At 33.3% G+C, this 21,080-nt stretch overlaps 1 protein-coding gene across 7 annotated transcripts in view; it reads right to left on the bottom strand.

Annotated features, from left to right (window-relative positions):
• The window catches only part of LOC149789174 (prestin-like), a 223,794-nt gene that overhangs the window by 68,576 nt on the left and 134,138 nt on the right, over positions 1-21,080 (bottom strand). For 6 of the 7 annotated variants that reach the window (XM_089975301.1, XM_089975304.1, XM_089975302.1 and 3 more), the window contains 6 exons: positions 20,279-20,602; positions 16,124-16,234; positions 14,898-15,106; positions 8,450-8,614; positions 3,024-3,185; positions 552-634 (listed from right to left, as the gene is read on the bottom strand). In XM_089975301.1, coding sequence (XP_089831427.1) covers positions 552-634; positions 3,024-3,185; positions 8,450-8,614; positions 14,898-15,106; positions 16,124-16,234; positions 20,279-20,602 — 1,054 coding nt within the window. Of the gene's footprint in view, positions 1-551; positions 635-3,023; positions 3,186-8,449; positions 8,615-14,897; positions 15,107-16,123; positions 16,235-20,278; positions 20,603-20,878; positions 20,933-21,080 lie in introns of those variants that run through there. The other variant, XM_089975305.1, reaches the window with a different exon arrangement.

The raw sequence follows: 21,080 nt of genomic DNA, 5'->3' as shown, positions 1-21,080 counted from the left end.
CACTCCACTTTGTGAAACAATCTTTTCTTTTACCGACAATTTGACATGGCACATGATGAATGATGGGACATACTATAAGCTCACTTGGCATTATGCCTGGAATGTACAAAGTTTGACTTCAATCATGGAAAGGAGAGGGGAATATTCTGAAGATATCCCTGGCAAAGTAACTTTGTACATGCTCCAGGGCTATTCAAAATGGCTTACCATGTGACTTGTCAAGAATAACTGCAATTACTGATCTTTTTAATGTATGCCTTGGATCAAGTGCAGTTTCAAATATGCCAGAAAAACAAAACAAATATGTCCAATTATCTGAAATATGACATTCCCCTCATTAAACTAATAACTGTATAAACACAGGTCAGTTAAAAGTCTAGTCTAGACTAGCTAAAATCGTACTTTCTTCAGTGATACATGAATCAGAGTGTGATGTATCCAATAGTTTGTTCATTTTACATATAAGCCTTGAACAAATAAGTTTGGTTTCTTTTGTAACAATGATGGATGAAAGGCAATTTACATATTATGAATATTAATAAGATACTTACCCAGTTGGTATATCACCTACTATGACCACACCATACTTAGAATTTAACTGCACAAAATAAGATATCACAGTTCCCAACAGAACCTAGAGAAAAAAGAATAAATGAGCAAAATCAGTCATTTATCCAACAGGTCAGCTTTGCAATACCAGAAAATGATAATCTCACATCATCTCACAAAATCTCTAAATTCCAAAAACGAGGTGCTCAATGCTTGAGATTACTATTATATTCTGGCCTTATTGCACATTTAATAAAAAATTGTTTTAACTACATGTATGCATAAAATATTTATTTAAAATATTCAATTAAATAGTACAAAAAAACAGCTTGAAATGAAGAATTAATGAGCAATAGTTTACGATTCATGAAATTTAACAAAATATTTTACATTTAAGTCATAAATATTTTATTTGAAAGTTTTCTTAATTGCTAAAAAAATGCAAATTCTTAATGCAAAACAGAATTTTGAAATACAGCTGCTTCTTGTATTCTTGGTTGTCTAAGATTGTCTCCAACAGTTGGTAGGCGCTAAATGAGGCTACTCTGCCCCAATGAAATCATGTTCTAGATACCTTAAATTATAAATACCAATTTTAAACCATCTTCATTAGCCAAGGTTGCGATATGTTAACCCTATCTACATCTTGGTAGATCGAGCTGATATTTCTGTGTTTCGGGTCTATATATTTCATTGGATGCAGCAGCAAGCATCCAATCAAAATTAAGTTACTCGAATTTGAACACTGTTCCTATTTGATTGAGGCAAGGAGAGTGCACAACTCAAATGGACTCATAAATAATCAATTTTCCACTGCCGGTCCATGTTTGTACAAATAACTTTCACTCAGTTGCACCTGCAATATCTTCTCTCTTGTATGTCATCATACTTTCAATGTTAAACTTGCAAAGTATCCTTTGGAAGTCAGTTGTCTCCACCATTTATGGCCAATGAACAACACACCATTGTTACACACTACTGCAACACTGTGCAAACCCATTGATAACACAGTATCAAAATATATAAGCTTTTTCATGGATAACCTACTTAAGTCATAATCTCCTGGGTCGATTGGTATTTGTCTATAATCTCAACTAAGATCTGATCTTTTTTTAATAAAAATACTTACTTTTTATTATTCATGGAATCACCTGATTAATCTTTTTTTGCAATAAAGTCATAAACAACATAATGTTTAGGAAAGCTCAAATAATCTAAAATAAATCTTCTTTCTCTACTATCTTTTCTGAACTCTTCTTAGATGGACTGACAAGAAAACTGGCATGTTTACTTTAGCAAATTTTCAAAATAGCATCTGGATGATCGTAGCTCCCTTGTGATTTTTTCTATGGACAATGAACACAAATTTTATTTTGATAAATTACAAACTCTGAAATCTTTATAATAAAAAATGAAAACAAAGATCAAATTTAGCAAATCAAAATTAGTGTGTATTTTGTCATCACTTTAACCATGTTATATTAGATTTTTTGTTTTAATTTGTTTTGCAGACTACATTTTATATTTTAATATAATGACTGGATCACTGTAAAGACCAATATTACATTTAACACAGGCACACAAACTCTTCTATTACTGCATTTTGAAGAAAAAGAAAACTGATAGATAAAAAACACTGTAGATTAATTTATCAATATATGGCCAGCAATAATTGGGATCCCACGCAACAAACAGATATTTTTAAAAAAGAGCCAAAAAACCCAAAGCATTAAAAACTACTGCAATCAGTCCTGCTGAAACAATCCATAGACTTACATTTGGATTACCTCCATTAGACAATAAGCTAAATTAGAATAAGTGCTTTGAATGGCACATTACACATCTGTCTCGTGTTCCATAGTCCTCAACATAGAAAACTTATGCTTTTATGTACAAATCATTATTGATCTTTCAGTCAGTGACTTTGATTTTTGACCTTTTGACCCCCAAATCAATAGGCTTCTTTCCTACCCAAGTGTAAGCTATCCAAAACATTTAGTCAAGATCTGTAATATAAAATTAGTCAGTAAATTTGACTTGATCTTTTGACCCAAAACTGTAGGTTAAGTTTGGTAACTATAGATAGCTGAGAACTCGGGATTATTGTGCAGAAACCATGTTCTCCTTTCAGACAGTTACATCGACCTTTGGACCCTGAAACTGATATATTGCTTCATTACTGGAACTGCAAGACATCCACAAGTTTGATGACAACAGATGGTGGAGAACTAATGACACTGCAGAAAAGCTTGATCTCTTTCATGACAGTGAGACTGACCCAAAATTATGGGTTTTTCCTTACTCCAAGTGCAAACCATCCACAAAGTATGGTAAAAGTAGATGGTGGAGAACTCAAGTTATTGTGCAGAAATAAACTTAGTAACAGACAAACAGCTGGAAGGACAACATCAAAATATAATACAGTGGGCACATACAAATATTTTGGAAATAAACTTTACAAAATGATAACTTACAACAATTAATTCTATAGGCACTGGCATTTTCATCTTTGGCTTTAGTTTAGGATTGGCATTGATGTAAGTTGATACCATGTAGAGAATAAACATGCAGACTACGGAGGCAATCAGCGTCACTGAATTTGTTGTTGGAAGCTTCCCAAAGAATTCAACATATGTCTGAAAAACAAGTATAATTATATTTTAAAAAAATTAATATTGCACTTGATGTTTCAATTACGAAGTAAATCCAATAATTATTAATTTATTTAAATCCTTTAAATTTGCCATAATAATGTATAGTAATTTATGCAAGTAGGCTGTTCATCAGGATTTTCTCACTGACCATTTCAGACAAATATTCTTCAACAAAAATTCAATTCTAAATATTTCCAGCAAATATTCACATGATTATTTCACGTATGACATTTCCATACCAGGATTTCCATAATGGGAACTAGTACAAATTCTATGGTCCACCATGCCAAATCCATATGATCTATATTACATATACATATTACACATGGTTTATTCAAAGATATGCAATTGCAGGATTTACACTTATTTCTAGCACAGAGCACCAAAACGTAACCAAATGGTCCAAAATTAAACATTACCTTTTCAAGCCCTATCTTTATTTCTTCATTAAATCCATCCTATATTAAGAAATTCCCACTCTTCCTCAAAGGCTGGATAATTTCCTCAAACGTTTCCAGTTCTATAATTGAATCTGATTACAATTTACATTCTGCCCAACAAACCTGACCCGTAGGAATTAATATCCCAAAATTCATTACATAAAGTTTATCGGGGTATTATCAGCTATTGTGTATTATCAGACAAGTCAATAAAATTTGTTACAACTATTTACTTCACAGTAGTAAACAATAAATAATATTATACATAACATTTCCTTCCTGACTATAGTATTAAAATATAATTACGATAATTCCCCCAGCAAAAAAAGGTGAAAATATGTTGTATAATAAAACAAGTGACTTTTGAAATAACTTCCAGTATTTAAATAGTTATTTCCAAAACCTTATCTTACCATTTGCAGAAAAATGACATGTACCTGACACTGTTTAAGAACCTGACATGGTAAAGGACTATTCTTGTTCTGTTTCACTAAATGTCTAAACTGACACCAGCATTACTTCATTGGCTGGTAACTATACAGGGGCACAATGTAGAGATATTACTGGACTTTTCAAATACATAAGGCAGATCAATACATACGACTGATTAAAAGGTAAATTTGGCTTGTAATTAAGATAAAAACTACTATAACTAATATTGAAGGGGGTTTCAGCTGGTATTCTATGCGAAACAGATTTGATTACATTTGTTTTAAGTTTAATTAAATCATGAATTAATAATCATACAAATTATGCTTATTGCCACTATTCTACATTAACCATCAATACTGAAATTTGTTTTGGTACTTTTATTGTTATTATTATTAAAATTATTATTATTATTATTATTATTATTATTATTATTTTAGCCAATATTTCAAAAATACATTTATATCTGTTACCTTTCTTTGGCCAATGCCTTATATGGACTTTGTATTAAAAATATAGTAAAAGATATTCCCATGCACTGTCCAAATGTACAGAGCTCTTAACATGACCCTCAGAAACTTGAACAGGTCCCAGCAGAGATGCTGACAAGCCTTTCATACCTCCTGCAGAATTCTGTGCTTGGCAGGGAAAATTCTGCTGTTTGCTGAGTAGCAGCTACATGGAAAAATTCTGCGAGTGAGCGCTTGCAGGGGCAACTGTGCTTTGCTATTGATAGCAACAAAACTACACCTTAATAGTTGTAATTAAAAACCTATAAAACACAGAGTATTAGCTAAGTGTGCATACAATAAAATTTATTTCTCAATGGTCAAAATTTGCAATACAAATAAATGTTTAGCTTTAAAATGACTGATACCATAAGAGGCCACTAATCACTGAGATAATGACTGCAGTGTTCCAAATATTGCCAAATCAGGAATGAGGCTAATACCTAGGATAGTTACACATGCATTCCCGGCATAATAACAACATGGAATTAAAGAGTTCAAAGGATGACTTATGATCAGTATATATGTGAAGATGAAATATACTTTGGAATCAGGCCAATCCTGCTGCATACAATGTCAAGAACTGTTAGAAGATAGAGATTTTTGTTATATAATCACTATGATTAGAGTGGGGAACTTTCCAATCAGAGGTGACACAGGAAGATATAAAAATGTTTGTTATGAAGAAACATTGTGTCAAATTTGTAACATCACAATGAATTTCATTTTATTACCACTTCTCAGCTATGTGGAGAATTATGAAGAAAATACTTACCCACCTTTGCATATAAAAATCCAACTTTAGACAAATTTTAGGACTTTTATCCTACCTGATACAAGTTAAACTGTGATGATTAGTTTAGCACTGTTTACTATAAAAGCCTTAAAAATTAGAGAAACTGTCTTATCAATGACTCCTGCTATATAAGACTCCAAATCAATAGTCACAAAATTTGCTCCCTGATGGCCTTAGGGTTCTCTTTAAATTAAGTTTGTGTCATGACTGTGTAAAATATATTTGTATTTCACCCAATTATATAAAATGCAATAATGGTTACTTTCATGTATAAGACTTCTAACAGATATGATGTTCTTTTGTTACTCACAACATCTTTTTGTACCACATGATGTATCGATATGTATCATGGACCAGTGGCCTCTATTACAAATAAACACTATTACTATTAATAATAATAATAATGAGGACTTTGTATAGCGCCTAACCTTTAGAAGCTCTAAGCACTTTACAACATTAGACAACATCTATAAGATAAAAAACATATATAATGATATGATTACAAACACAAACACCATGTAATCAGAAAACATAGAAAAAACATGCTGAGAATATTTAAGGTAGGAAACATTATTAGGTCTTTAAGTTTGTTCTTGCAGTTGAAATAAGTGAGTTTTGAGAGCACTCTTGAATGGGATCACTGTCTTTGTGTCTAAGTTCAGTGGGCAATTCATTCCACGTTGCTGGGCCCTGGTATGCAAAAGAACGCTGTCCATATGACTGTTTTCATAGTGGGAATAATGAGTATACATTTGCCAGAAGAGGAGCTTAAGTATCTTGCTGGTGTGTACACATGGGCGAGGTCGGATAGGTATGTTGGACTAGAATCTGACAGTGAAAGATAGCAGAGAACAAATTTTGTGTTTGATTCTGGATTTAATGGATAGCCAGTGTAGGGTACAGAGCAGCGGGGAGGTGTGCTCTGATCGTATGATCCGAGCAGCTGTGTTTTAAACTTTTTGAAGTTTTTGGAGTAGATATTGAGATGAACCAGACAGAATTGAGTTACAATAGTCCAGTCTTGAAAGTACTAATGAACACGTAAGTGTTTTAGTGGCATCAACTGAAAGATATTTGCGAATGGAGCTGATGCGTCTCAGCTCAAGATATGCAGCCTTGCATATGTTCATGACATGTTTGAGAGTACTGTCCAGAGTAACACCTAGGTTTCGTACTGATTGTGTGAATTTAATGTTGGTGTTGCTGATATTTAGTATTCGAGGTAAAGGATGTGAATGAGAAAGTCTTTGTGTTGTAATCAGAATCATTCATCTGCAGCTTGTTACATGTCATCCATGATTTCACATCAGAAATGCAGCTCTCTACACCTTGGATGGTAGCATCAACTTCAGTTGGGTGGCTAGATTTGTATATTTGGGTTTCATCAGCGTACAATTGGTGAGATACTGGATGATGATCTATGACACTTGAGAACGGCTGAGTGTATAGAATGAACAGAACAGGTCCAAGAACAGACCCCTGTGGAACACCACAACATAGATCAACTGGGCTGGAGTGTATTCTATTTGCAGACACAATTTGTGTCCTGTTGACCAAGTAGGACTTGAACCACAGTAAGGCTCTATCATGAATGCCAAATACATGCTGGAGACGGTGAAGTAATATATCATGGTCTATTGTGTCAAATGCTGCAGACAAATCAAGGAGGGTGAGGAGTGTAATCTTTCCACTCTCTAAAGCAGAGAGAATGTCATTAACTATTTTTAGAAGAGTAGTTTCAGTACTGTGGCAAGGGTGATATGCAGATTGTACATTGCTAAAAAGACTGTTTGAATTCAGATGAGATACAAGTTGGGATTGAACAACCTTTTCTAAGATTTTTAATATGAATAGGAGATTAGAAACTGGGCCGTAATTCTTTAAATCGTTATGGTCTAGTGTTGGTTTCTTCAGCAGAGGCTTTACAATGGCATTTTGAAAAATGATGGAAATTCCCATGATGAGAGAGAGGTATTAATAACATCAGTTAGTGAAGGCAATACTGGATCTAAGCACTCAAGCAGCAGTGATGTTGGAATTGGATCAAATTCACATGACTTTGGTGCACTCTTATTTTTATTTAAATATTTATTTTAGAAAAATGATCAACTGTCTTATGATCTCAGCTTTTCATCAATAATGTAAAGTCAAGATAACATTGTAATACACATTATTGATAAGATAACAATGTAATACACATTACTGATAAGATAACAATGTAATACACATTACTGATAAGTGCTGAAAAGTTTATAATAAATCCCTAGCTCAAATGATCATCAACTACTCATTTATTTAACTAATAGCTGATCCTGCCTTGAACCTTAATAATATTAGTTTTCTTGCATTCATGTTAGTGGAAAGCAAGAAACAGCAGTCCCCTTACTGGCAGTGTTGATATGGTCAATAGCTGTATGAAGGTTAAAATTTGTTCAATATTAGATATAACAATCATGATATATTGATTAATATAAACAAAATTTTATTTACATTCTTAATTTAGTCTAGTTTTTGACTTCATTAATTCACAAATTTTAGGGTTAAACATTAAAATAAATGAACAATTGTCCAATAATAAATAGAGGAGTCTGATTTTACCCCATGATGAGCCTCTATTTTGCATGACCCATGATATATGGTCCAAATGGATGCTACAAAACAGCAGTTATGGTTATTGGCCAATGTTACTTCCAGTTTGAAGTAAATAATGTCCACAGATAAGTCTTAATATTGTATTCCACTTAATTTGTATCCAAAATACCTAAACTGACATTACACAATATGCCTTCCTACAAAACTGCAGGAATCAATATTACTGATACAAAAATATTGTAAAGATGTGTTGATATTTGTACTTATTTTACCTTTGACTCCCTCCAAGGGGCTGAAGGGAACGTAGGGAAAAAAATTACATTTGTTGTAGATGGTTACCGTATGGGTAACCTATATACCAGGCCGGATGAATTTTTGGACAGATGGAAAGTAGGAAAGACAGAGGGTATCAAAATATCCCCAATGCTAGAGCATAGCGATACTGATATTCTCTTACATGCAGTAATACAGATTATCTACCTTTACAAGCTTGAAAGCTCCACTGTATCTTTCTGTTTTTATACTAAATACATGCTTGATTTGGCTGGTGAAAACATGGCAGGCTGCTCCAGTTGTAAACCCACTGATAAGGGCATCGGACAGGTATACCGTCACAAAGCCCATCCGTGCAATACCTAGAAGTAACTAAACAAAAATGCAAAATAAAGCTCAACATTTCAAACTGATAGTGACTGATTAATTAATAGTATTTAAGCTGTTTTTAAAAAACAATCCATCAGCATCACTGGTGTGTATGATGCTAAACAGTGTGCAATGATTATATATGATGGGGATAATAAATGGTAATCCCCTGTGAACCATGATGTGACTACACCAAATTCATGTTATACCATAACATGTTAGGGTTCACTTGTATTTACCACTTGACAACATCTACATATGTTGTCGCATAAATTCTCACTGCAAAGGCAAACAACCATTATAACATGAGGCCAAAAAAGGCCTGATACTGCTCACTTGACATACACTATTTAACAAATGCCCATTTCAGTAAGCAGGCTTGCTTAGTGTTGTAAGAAAACATTAACTAAATCCAAATTTTACAATATGTTAAAATTCCACTATTTTACTATTTCCTGATACAAATTCATTCTAACTTTCTAAAGATAAAGGCATAATTAGTATGCACTGTATTTTGCCCATAAGTGAAGAAACCCAAGATTTTGATGACATAAACCCATTTACCAAGTTTTATAGAAACTGGAAGAGAAATATAAATCTCTAGATTAGAAAGGTAACAAACTGAGTCAATCAGATGCAGAATATCTCAATAATAAGCAGATATGTCACCTTTTACTAAATTTGTCTACAATAATATAAGCTTAAAGTGGACTGGAATCCAACTGGGATTAGTCTCCAGTGTAATAACAAGCAAAGGAAATGCGATAAAAGATTACCTCATTAATATATGTAGATGCCGCTCATAATCAAACTAATCCAAACATCATGATAATTTGAGACTATAATTACAAGTTTGTTCAAACTCTGATCAAAAATATAGTTGGTAGATTGTTTACAATATCAAAAAGATGCAAAGTCACATCAATACATGAAGTATGCATTAATTCCAGTCAATAATCTTCCCCAACCAAGATCTTGATAACATAAGCCTACTTACAAAGTCTGATCAAAGTCCTATCAAATATACGGCATCTAGAGTGGTAAAATTAAATTTCATATCAGATAGAAGATCACGATATAAATATGCCCAAGTCTCACCCATAATAAAAATCACTGAACATCTTGACAACATTAAACTATTTATCAAGTTTGGTTAAAATTGGGTCAGAAATGCAGTCTTTCAGGGGATAAGAATTTCAGCCAATCATATTCATGATAGAGCTTGCTCATAATACAACACTTTATGACCTAAGTCAATTCACAAAGATAAGTTTTTTAAAAAAAGAGCATAATTAGAAACAGTCACTATAATGTTGATAAACTCAACCAGTCAGATGCAAAATCACATTATTATTATTATTATTATGTATCGATCTTACTCATAATTGTACTCATTAAAGATCTTAATGATTCAAAGTCAATTTACCAGAACTGATAAAAATTCAATCAGAAATATAGTCTCCACAACAGTAACAAGCTCAGCCTATCACATGCAAGATTACTAATTAATATGCATAAGTTCAGTGCATTATCAAATTCCAGACCTGCCAACCCCAACAAGATATTCTCAATAGGTAAATAAAATTTTCAGTCAAGTGTAACAAAATATCATGCACTGCTAATGTCAACAATGAAATAATGTATTTGAAAAGCTTGGAAGTGTGATGTGGCAGTCTGAAATTCATGTAAGATCATGATCATATACACCTACATTTGAAGTTTGATCAAAATCAGATAAAATCTATGGCTTCAAGAGTGGTAACACGGTCAACCAATCAGATCTAACACTGTGTTCATCAACAAATCTTCCAAGATTTTGAAAAAAATTGGATCAGAAGTTTGGCTTACATAGTGTTAACAAGCTCAGCCATTCAGATGCAAGAGCAACTCATTATGTGGATTTTGTTCATACCAAACTGTCAAAATCTTGATAATATAATCATACATTTCGTGTCTGATCCAAAACATATAATAAACAAGGCTTCCCAAGAGATAATAAATAAAACGAAAGATTAGCTCCTTAATATGTATTGATCTTGCTCATTATCAAATTGATCCAAGATCCTAAAGATATAACTCTATATTCCCCATTAATAAACAGTTGGGGGTTGTAGTTTCCATAGTGGTAATAAGCTCAGCCAAGCATATGTTAAGCTCACAAATTAATACAAGCGGATTGCCTTTGTTATTGAAATTGTCCAAGATCTTGATAGTACAAGTAAAGCCTGATCAAAAATGAATCGAAACTATGGCTTCCAGATTGTATAAAAAGCTAGGCAAGCAGATGCAAGATTACACCATTATTATGTTTGTTTCTTGCTCATTATCAAAATTGTCAAAGATCTTGACGATATACGCAAATAATCCAATAATAAGATCAGAATTGGATCAGATTTGTTTGGTTTGGTTGTGTGTGGTTTAATGTCATATATTAGTAACTGATGGCTGAGGAAGAACTAGAAAGATCTATGGAACAATCACCAACCCATGGAATAATTACTGACCCATGAAAAAATCAATGACCCATGGAGTAATTACTGACCCATGGAATAATCACAGACCCATGGGAAGCTACTGGCAAGTTTTCTCACATACCCACACTGGTTGAGCTGTGACTCAAACTCATGTGGACATAGGTCAGAGTGAACTGTAAAGGCAAGTACCTTTGACCACTCAGCCACCATGAATCAACAAACTGGATCAGAAATATGGCCTCCAGAGAGATAAACAAACTCAACCAATCAGATGCAAGATCACATCATTAGTATGAATGAATCTCCTTCATAATGGAACTCATCCATTCCAAGATCTTGTTTCCATAAGCATATATTCTAAGTTTAATTAAAATTTAATCAGTAATTTGGCCAACAGATGGTAAAGTGCATGGAAACTTACTCTTAATGAATCTATGCCAAATCTTGATGATACACATCCATATCTCAAGTTTTATCAAAACTGGTTCAAAAGTGTGTACTCAACAAGGTCACCCCCCCCCATCAGAAACAAGATCACCTCACTAACATGAAAGAATCTCACTCATTATGGAACTCATCCAAGAGCTTTATGATATAAACCCATATTTCAAGCTTCACTGAAACTGGATAAAAAAAATATGGACTGCGCCTGTACGAAAACTTCTGCCCTGACTTTAACCAGATTCCAGGCGGAATTTTAAAGCCGATTTCACTTAAAGCCTAGGTTCCACTTATTATAAATTTTAGGTGGGTTCAGGGCGGATTCAGGGTGGAATACAGCCTGAAATATGCAAATTAGTCGATCTATTACTAGGCGGAATTTGTTTATTCCGCTTATTTAACCTAGATTCCCCTTATTATCACTTTTAGGCAGATTCAGGGTGGAATATAGCTTGAAATATACAAATTACTGTTACTAGGCGGAATCTTTTCATCTGCCTAATTAGACGGAAATACTGCAGAAACCCCATTCAATAATGAAAATGTTAAGGTGGATTTCAGATGGGTTTTTTTAAGCAATTTCTGCCTAAACCATAAAAAATATACCTCAGATTTCTATTAAACTGCCTAATGATTTTTAGACATTATTGGGAATCAATGATAAATATTCACAGTAATATTTAAAATGGATCCTAAATTTTATTTTGACAGACATTATCAAATAAGATTTACGTTTTTCATTTTCTTTCTTGCATACAAAATCTAATCCAACATGGCATCACTGAAGTATTTTTCATTTCACTTTAAAGTTTGGTGAGATTTCACACATATTTTGACCAAAACTTTCATCGAAATTATGCTGAGGTCTCACTCAAATTTCTTTGAAATATTTGTGAGGTTTACAAAAAAACTGACTAAAACTGTTGTAAGAATTCACTGAAATTTGATCATTATATAGTATTTTACTGAAGTTTTTTAGTGTTTCAGACATTTCAGCAGGTTTCAAAGAAATAATGGATATGAATTAAACAGGACTTTATTAACCAAGGTGATATGTAAGTGTGCATGAAAACAATTATACTGATGTTGTAATTATATGACATCCAAGGCAAGAGAAATGGGAGTTAATAATAATAAAAATAATAATAATAATAATGACTTTATTTGGTGAAGGTAATTCAATTAGTTACAGAACTAATCAACCTTGAGGCCTTCTATCTGTGATGTACAATGTATACAGTATATACAACATGATATGAAGTATCTGACACTAAATAATTAAGTGGTTTTAAAAATCAAAGTATCAAGCCTGGAACATATGCACAGGCATCTGTGAACACATAAACATATATAAAATATAAAATATTAATCTGCATTGAAAAATTCAGACGTGAAAATAATGCAAAATTACAGAAAAGCATCCATCTGAGACAATTTGATTATGAGAAGAAGAAAAGCTAGGAGCCTGCCTTATGTCACTTGTAGTGTAGACTGGATGTTTGATTGCACAAACTATGATGATGTTGTGGTCTCTCGAATTAGTCCTTGTTCCATAAGCAGCCATGACAAATGTTTATCATGATATAATTACTCTTATTTTACACTGAATTCCAACACACCAAGAATATTTTGATAATATATACAATAATGCCTCACGAGATTGAAAGTAGATTCTACTTTTCAGCCAAGAAAATTCCGCAAAGATATGACTATCTTTGATAGACATGGATATCTGGCAACAATTCCCACCAGTGATCTACACGTTGTCCCTCTTTAAATACTGAAGTTAATCAGTTTGGAGTTGTATAACTTCGAAATCATCCTGATTCCTGATTCAGTTCCTTGTCCTATTTAGCACGTTAGCCGCTAATGTAAAGCTCTTTATGGCACAAAAAGCAAAATGCTTGTCCTGGTGTTTAGTTTTCATACAGACTGACCAATTATGTTCCCATAAAATTTGCGTTCAGGGTATTCTCATTGCTCCACATTTTTCAAATGGTTATTTAATCTCTCGTCCCGCTCGAAAATTTGAATCGCCATGTTTAGCAAACATGCTCTTTCCCATCAGTTTCTGTTACGCAACGATTCATTGGGCAATTACAAAATTTTGACCAATCAGAAAGCTTTAAACAACGATCCTCAGTTAAACAATAAACGGAACAAATACTTATTTGAAAGCTCGTTGTGGAATGGGACCGGATAGAGCATTATTTTTAAAAAAGTTTTGGAGACGATATTAAAAAATGGGTTCATATCGAGGAAATTCAGGTCAGGAGAAAAGCGAAATTTTAAAATGTTTTAAAATGGAAAATAAGATGAAAACTTGTTTGAGGGCAGTTAAATCCAATTGAAGTTAAACAAAAATACAACAACAATAACAAATTTGAAAAAGAAATTTAACAGGGAAAGCTGTGGAAAGAAGTTATAAATTGTGCCCAAAATAAACAATAAAATTACAGCTATCAGAAACAGGAAATATAAATGCTGCTGAAAATCATTCAAATTGTACAAGAAACAATAAATGTTATTATATCTTATTGATATTTTTATTGAACTGTCAGTGATATTACAATCACAAAATATCACTATATTTTCAGTCATTTAACTTTACAGACACACAAAAGCCAAGTCCTAATTATGCCTTATTTAACTGATGTAAATGACTAAGTTCTTCATTCCGCCTAGATGTTGGTTAGAAAATAAACTAAGTCCAGATTCCTCCTTTCATATAATAGATGTCAGTGACTAAGTTCCTAATTCCACCTAAATGGTGGGTGGAAAATCAACCAAGTCCAAAATTATGCCTAAAGATATATTTATAGCAGGAATTTGACAAAAGTCCATCTTAGAGTTAGACGGACTCTAGATGGATTCATCTTTGACTTCTCAAATTTTCCATGTCCGCCTTTGTATTAACCAGATTTTTAACATTTTAGGCAGATTCCGCCTGGAGTCTGCTTAAGTTCCAGGTGGAATCTGCCTAATTATTTCGTACAGGCGTGAGATTGGTAACAAGCACATGCTGATAGATGGACAGCACACAGGAGACAACATACAATGAATGATGAATGATACATAACACAAAATGAACACCGTGTGACTGCCATACTATAAGCTCACTTGGTCTTATAAGCAGGTACACTAGAACTCATTCATCTCATGTCATAAATTTTATATTTATATTTTAATTAGCCTTCGTTTCATATATTTTATATTTATATTTTAATTAGCCTTCGTATAAGATTTCATAGATTGTATATTAAATTAGCCCTCATAAGATTTTATAGACTGTATATTAAATTTGCTCTCATATAAGATTTCATAGATTGCACACTAAATTAGCCATCATATAACATTCTCAATTTACATACCTGTACAATACCAGCCACAAAGGAGACCGACATTGCATATGCCAGCTGCACATGCAAATATTGTTCATCTTGGCCATCAAGGAGGAGTGAGCTGTTACTACTGCCATTTGTATCTTGTAATGCTGGTGTAATTGGGTGTGCAAGTTTGTAGGAGGCCACTCCTTTCTGAACTGTTGATCCTACCATTAAACAAGCCACTGCAAAAGTGCCTGGTAAATAAATATAAATTTTTTGTTAAACTTTTTTTCAAGCTTACAGTTATTAAAAAGAATATAAAACAAAAGCAAAAAAAAGAAACTTGAGGTATTACAAACTTAACTTACATCAGAAACACAATATAATAATTCACATGAAAAGCACATTCCAGTGGCTAACAATTTACCACAGTGGCTTGTACTTTTGGCAACAATATGAAGATCTTTCTAAAAAAAAGTATGACTTGAAAATACTTCAGTCTATAAAGGAAATGAATGACTAATCTTGATTTAAATTTGCATATGGTTTTCATCGTTTCTGACATAAGCTTTCAGAGAACAATATAACCTGACTATAGTTTTAATATCAGAATTGGAAAAACAGAAATAATATTAGCAGAAAAGTTCTTACTACCAACATCATTTTGCAATATAATAATTCTTTATGTATCTACACCTGGGTTATTCATCAAAGCAAAATGTGTTCCTCATCCTACTGTCTACTATGCACAAATAAATATATCAACAGACACACATATGAAGGGGCATGACTGAGATTATACATACAAAAGTGCAGATATAAAATACAGTGGAGCTTCCTTATCCTTGACACCTTTATTCCCAGATATAAAATACAGTGGAGCTTCCTTAACCTTGACACCTTTATTCCCAGATAACTGTACGGTGTTTACAATACTTATATAGTTGACACTGACATATTCTGTTAAAAAAGGATCCATATGAAAACTTCTTTTGAGCCAAAAAAGTAAAAGATGTTTGTTGACACTTGTTTTTTTAAGATAACTGCTACCATATCTACTGGTTTATAAGACCAGTCCAACTGCAAACTGCACAGACCCGGATCTGTTGTCGCATAACGTGTCATCTGATCTGAGTTGTGCATTTTGTTAGGAGTAATCAGTAGAATAAATAATATAGTCCTGATCTGCAGGCACATTATGCTATGGCAGATCTGGTTCTTTGTTGTTTGCAGTCTACTTATAAGCATGTACCGGTATATATGGTACTTACCGACAGATATATGCCTGGAGGAACCAAAGAAGAAGTACAAGATGACGGGGAAAAATGAAGAGTACAATCCATACACTGGTGGAAGTCCAGTCAACATGCCATACGCCATGCCTGTTAAAAGAATAGCATTAAAAAGCCATAAATATTCAGCCTTTATTTAAAGCAAATAGAAACCATTGTCAGATTTGTTACATCCTATATCACTATCAAGATCTCCAGCATATTTTACCTAACTGCCCTCCAACACCCCTGGACTGAAGACAAGATCTGCAGCTTTTTTTTTACTTATCTCTGACTGCCTTCCAACACTCCTGCACTAAAGACAAAATCTACAGCCTTTTTTATAGTTATCTCTGACTGTCCTCCAACACTCCTGCACTGAAGACAAAAGCTGCAGCATTCATTTTTTTTTACTAATCTCTGACTGCCCTCCAACTCTCCTGCTGTGAAGAACAAGATTTGCAACATTTTTTTTAGACTTATCTCTGACTGCCTTCCAGTACTCATACACTGAAGACTAGATCTGCAGCATCCTTTTTATATACATATCTCTGACATCCCTCCAATACTCTTGCACATGAGACAGGATTTGCAAAATTTTTTTAAACTTATCTCAAACTGCCCTCCTACACTCATACACTAAGACTAAATCTACAGCATCTTTTTTTTAAACTTATGTCTGACATCCCTCCTGCACATGAGACAAGAGCTGTGGCATTTTGTACATGATGGGAACAGTTTTAAAAAAACAGACAATACTTAATTTGCCTCATTACATTTTTGTAATGTTACAGAATATAAACAGAAACACCCAGACTTATTACTGGAAGTTAATACATTCATTTTTATTTGATTAGATATCAGCTTGTAATGATGTCAGTTATAACTGATCACTGCAATGACTTTTATTTCAGAAATATTCTGCCTCATTTGCTTCTAATCTCCAGCAATTGTAAGACTGTAGTCAAGTATTACATTCAAAAGTAGCTTAAAATGGTGTTGGATGGTACAGTGGTAAATATAATACTCCCATTTCATCTGTGTTTTCACATGTCTGAGTCCCAACACGGCTAATGAAAGAGCAATAGGCCATCCTTGAAACCTTCAAAGGTTGGTGGTTTGTAGTATTCTTTCAGGTCTGGAGCTCGAGTTTGAGACTGCTTAATTTCAGCCAGTCAAAAGTGATGTTACACAAATAAAGTCCTTTGAAAAAAATCTTAAGCTAAAAGTCGAGCTCTGAAGTTTTATTATTTCCAGTTCATTTTCTGGTTTCCTGAACCTTAAGGGTCATCTTAGGTTTCCAACTGACCATCCTTAGTACCATTAGTTGTTACCGATTTCTCTACAACCAACAAGTATTGCATAAACCATAGTATCTCACCTGTAAACTGCATTATGATTTTGCTATGCTGGCAAGATATGAACTCTGAAAATATCAGGGTCAAAACTTCATCTAAAATACTGTTAGTGATATTCAACCAGACCTGCAATCAAATTAATCATCTGATACAAATGACATGTGACATTCACAAACCAGAACATGTCACCTAAATATCGCTGACCTGGCAAATGCAGCTGTTGCTGCCATCACAATCCCTGCCAGGAAAGTGACAAGTCTTGCAATTCATTTGCGAAATAATAAAATGATCAAACAATATGGCAACCTACTACGCAAGTAACTCTGATGAAATCACACTTATTAAAAACTTTCCAATTAAATCAAACATATGGAGATGAACCAATGATCTATTATTTCAATGACATGTTTAATTTATACATTATCTCTCTCTCTCTCTCTATAAAGAATGGTATGGTGAGTTAAACTAAATCTTCATTTCTGACATATACAGCTTAATCTATATTATAAAACTGAATAAATTACCAGTTTGCATCAAACTGAACAGAAATTTGGACAATACAAAATCGAATAGTTGTGTTTTTTGCTTCAAGCCAATGCTATTTATTGTGCTCTTCTGCACCATGTACCCAATTTCCAACAACTGTCTTAAGTCTTGACAACAGGGTAAATGCCAAATCGTCATTTTTTTATTTGACCAAGATGGAACCAAGTATATCGTATTTGATGAGGATGCTACATATATTACAGTCAACATAAAGATGTACATAATTTGCCACTTTGAGCAACAATCGAAAAATTGTGAACTTGAAACAAAAATTCAACCTAGTCAAAAGCTGCCAAAGTGTAATAGTTTTATATAACTAAAGTATCTATACAACTTTAAAAAACTTACTTGTACATTCATGTCTTGATTACAACTGGCTGTGATCAATAGCTTATTTTTAAACCCAAGTTATGTTTGATGCATATCTGTTAAATCTAATTTGCAAAATTACTGAGTTTAAATTTTGTTAGAATTGTAATTTTCTCAGAAAATACTGAGAATCAAACTTGAACTAAATTTTCTTAGAATTAAGCTGTAAAGTAAATTTCGTTTCAATCCATAAATTCCATGAACAGTTATGAGTAGAACTGAAATCTATCACAGATACATAGATGATCTCAAACATCTGGTAATCATTTTATGAAATAAGTTCAATGATTTCTAGTTTTTGCAAGCCTTGGAGAGCAAAAGCTGGAAATTATTTAAGAAGTTTCATTGACTCAGTATTAAAATCATTTTATTTTGAGATTCAATAACCAGTAACATTTCAAATTAAATTTTTCTAGCAAATTATAATTCAATAAGTAACTGTCCTTCCAAATCAACAGAACATTTGACACAGGCATCATTTTTCACCATTAATTCTCTGAAGGAAATTCTGGTATGATGACACATAGTTCAATCTGGTCAGATCAGATTTAGTAGTTGAGGCACCCAATATACATGGAATCATATAAGACTGCCAGAAACAGAAACCACCAAACATTTTTGATTCACCATGGATATTTACTAATGATACAGTATCAGATGCAGCTGAAGAAAAAGCATTCCAATTGCTGCATAATTGTGTGAATTAGGGAGGACTACTGGGTGCAGAAATTGTTCTAGAACTACTGTAAAGTGGCAAATTTATTTACTCTGATAGTATGATATTTTAGCCATGCTAGTTGCAAGGTCTGTAACAACAATGTAAATGGCACAGTCTGCATTACAACTGACTGCAAGACATTTATCTGCATAGATTTTGTATATTTGTTGGATGCCATGATGTTGTTTTTTTCTCAGTGTTCCCACATTTTTAGTTCAACTAGGTGAACCAGATTAACTCTGTGTTCTTGTTTTAGTTTGGACTGAAGAGAATTCCAGGTAGGGTTAATGGGCCATATTCTGACATTAATTAATAATTTTTCATTCATACTCTGAAGAAAAAAATATACATGAATCATATTATATAATTCTAAATGATTCAGTGTATATTTAAACCAGACTGTTTCCTGTGTACAGACAAATTACAATGGCTCGTATTAAGACTTGTCATGAGCAATGAAACCAATCTATATTTTCTGATCATAATAAAAAGTAACAAACTTGATTGGATAATTAATTTCTCTGGTTGCTTGGTTACAGTTGACTTTCCAAGAATCAAATCTGAGATTACAATGACACTTTACTTGCGTAGCAGAAATATGCTCAAGATCAGAAGTGTATGACACATATATGTACAGTCTATAAATATATAGCTGAACATTTCCTGTCCATTGAGTCATCCGAAGAAAAAAAGTCAACTCTGCATATTTGTCCACTCTTGTGAGAATCAAATTTTTTTTTAGAGTTAATCAGAGACAAGGCCATTGAAAGTTTGCGCTGGGTGAAAAGGCACCCAAGGCAGGCATCGCCTTCTATGCCCCCTCCCAATCATGTAAAAAAAATAATACCACGAACACTGATAAATGCCCCCGCCCCCATATTTCCCACCCCTTATCATGCTCAAAAGAGAGATAAAATGTGAAGATACAATCCTAATAAGAATAACTTACAAGCATTATTAGCATCATCAAGGAATAACAGGTTGTCTGTCTAAATAATGTATACACCCTCCCTGTTTTTTCTCCAAAACACAAAAATTTAGAGTACTTACCATAATCTAAGGAATTTTAATCATTGGGAGCTAACATAAAGGGAGGATCAAGTTCCTCAAGAAAAATGAATCTATAATATTTTGCAGACGAGATTTCATACAACAATGACTTACCTTGAGGTAGATGCATGATGCCAACTGTTAGTCCCGATATGAGGTCACCAGGTAGATCCTGTTTGATGTGATAATTCTGCAAAATACTTATGAAAGGAAATGCCTTAAGGATGAAATTTTTCCAGCAATCTCCAGAACACCGACAGTGCATGCATTTCTGCTGAAGCTTTTCTTTCAAGGAAGGATTTGGCCTGTATCCTGGCACATAGTTCTCATCGAAATTTTTCTGATTGTACACTGACCGCTCAATAAGGATTTTAGCATATCCATTTGGCTGGTCAATAAGGGTCTCACGACTTTCAGGGTCATCATTTGGCATCCTTCCTGCAGAAAAAATTTTGATAAACCTTACATTAAAATGTTAAGTTGTTAATCCTCTTCAACAGATGAGTACAACAGGCTGAATATGCCATGCAGTGAATGAATTATAACAGGTGTCTGCAAGTAAAAGGAACAAATTACCTTCATGCTGCATGGCTAAAACAGAAGAAAAAAACTAACTGTAATCAAGATCTGAAAATCAGAAACTACTGCCCATTACTTTGTCATCTGTTAAATAATTTGACATTCCTGATGTGATTTATTAGGTAATCAAAATACCTTTTGTGAAAATTTATTCCGTAACATAACAGAATCAAGCACCTTGATGCATATATTCATGTACACTGAATGAAAATTAAAACATTATAATGCACTTTTTAACATCTACCTTGAACATGGAGCAAATAACTGTCAGTCAGAACTATGGTGCAACTGTCACTTGAGTTGTCACATTTAAAAAATCCCCTCACAATATGTATAT

This window comes from Sinohyriopsis cumingii, chromosome 11, assembly GCF_028554795.1.
Source record: "Sinohyriopsis cumingii isolate HCF-2022 chromosome 11, ASM2855479v2, whole genome shotgun sequence".
Classification (NCBI taxonomy): Eukaryota; Metazoa; Mollusca; class Bivalvia; order Unionida; family Unionidae; genus Sinohyriopsis; species Sinohyriopsis cumingii.
The sequence above is the reverse complement of the archived record's forward strand: the minus strand, read 5'-3'. Positions and strand labels throughout refer to the sequence as shown.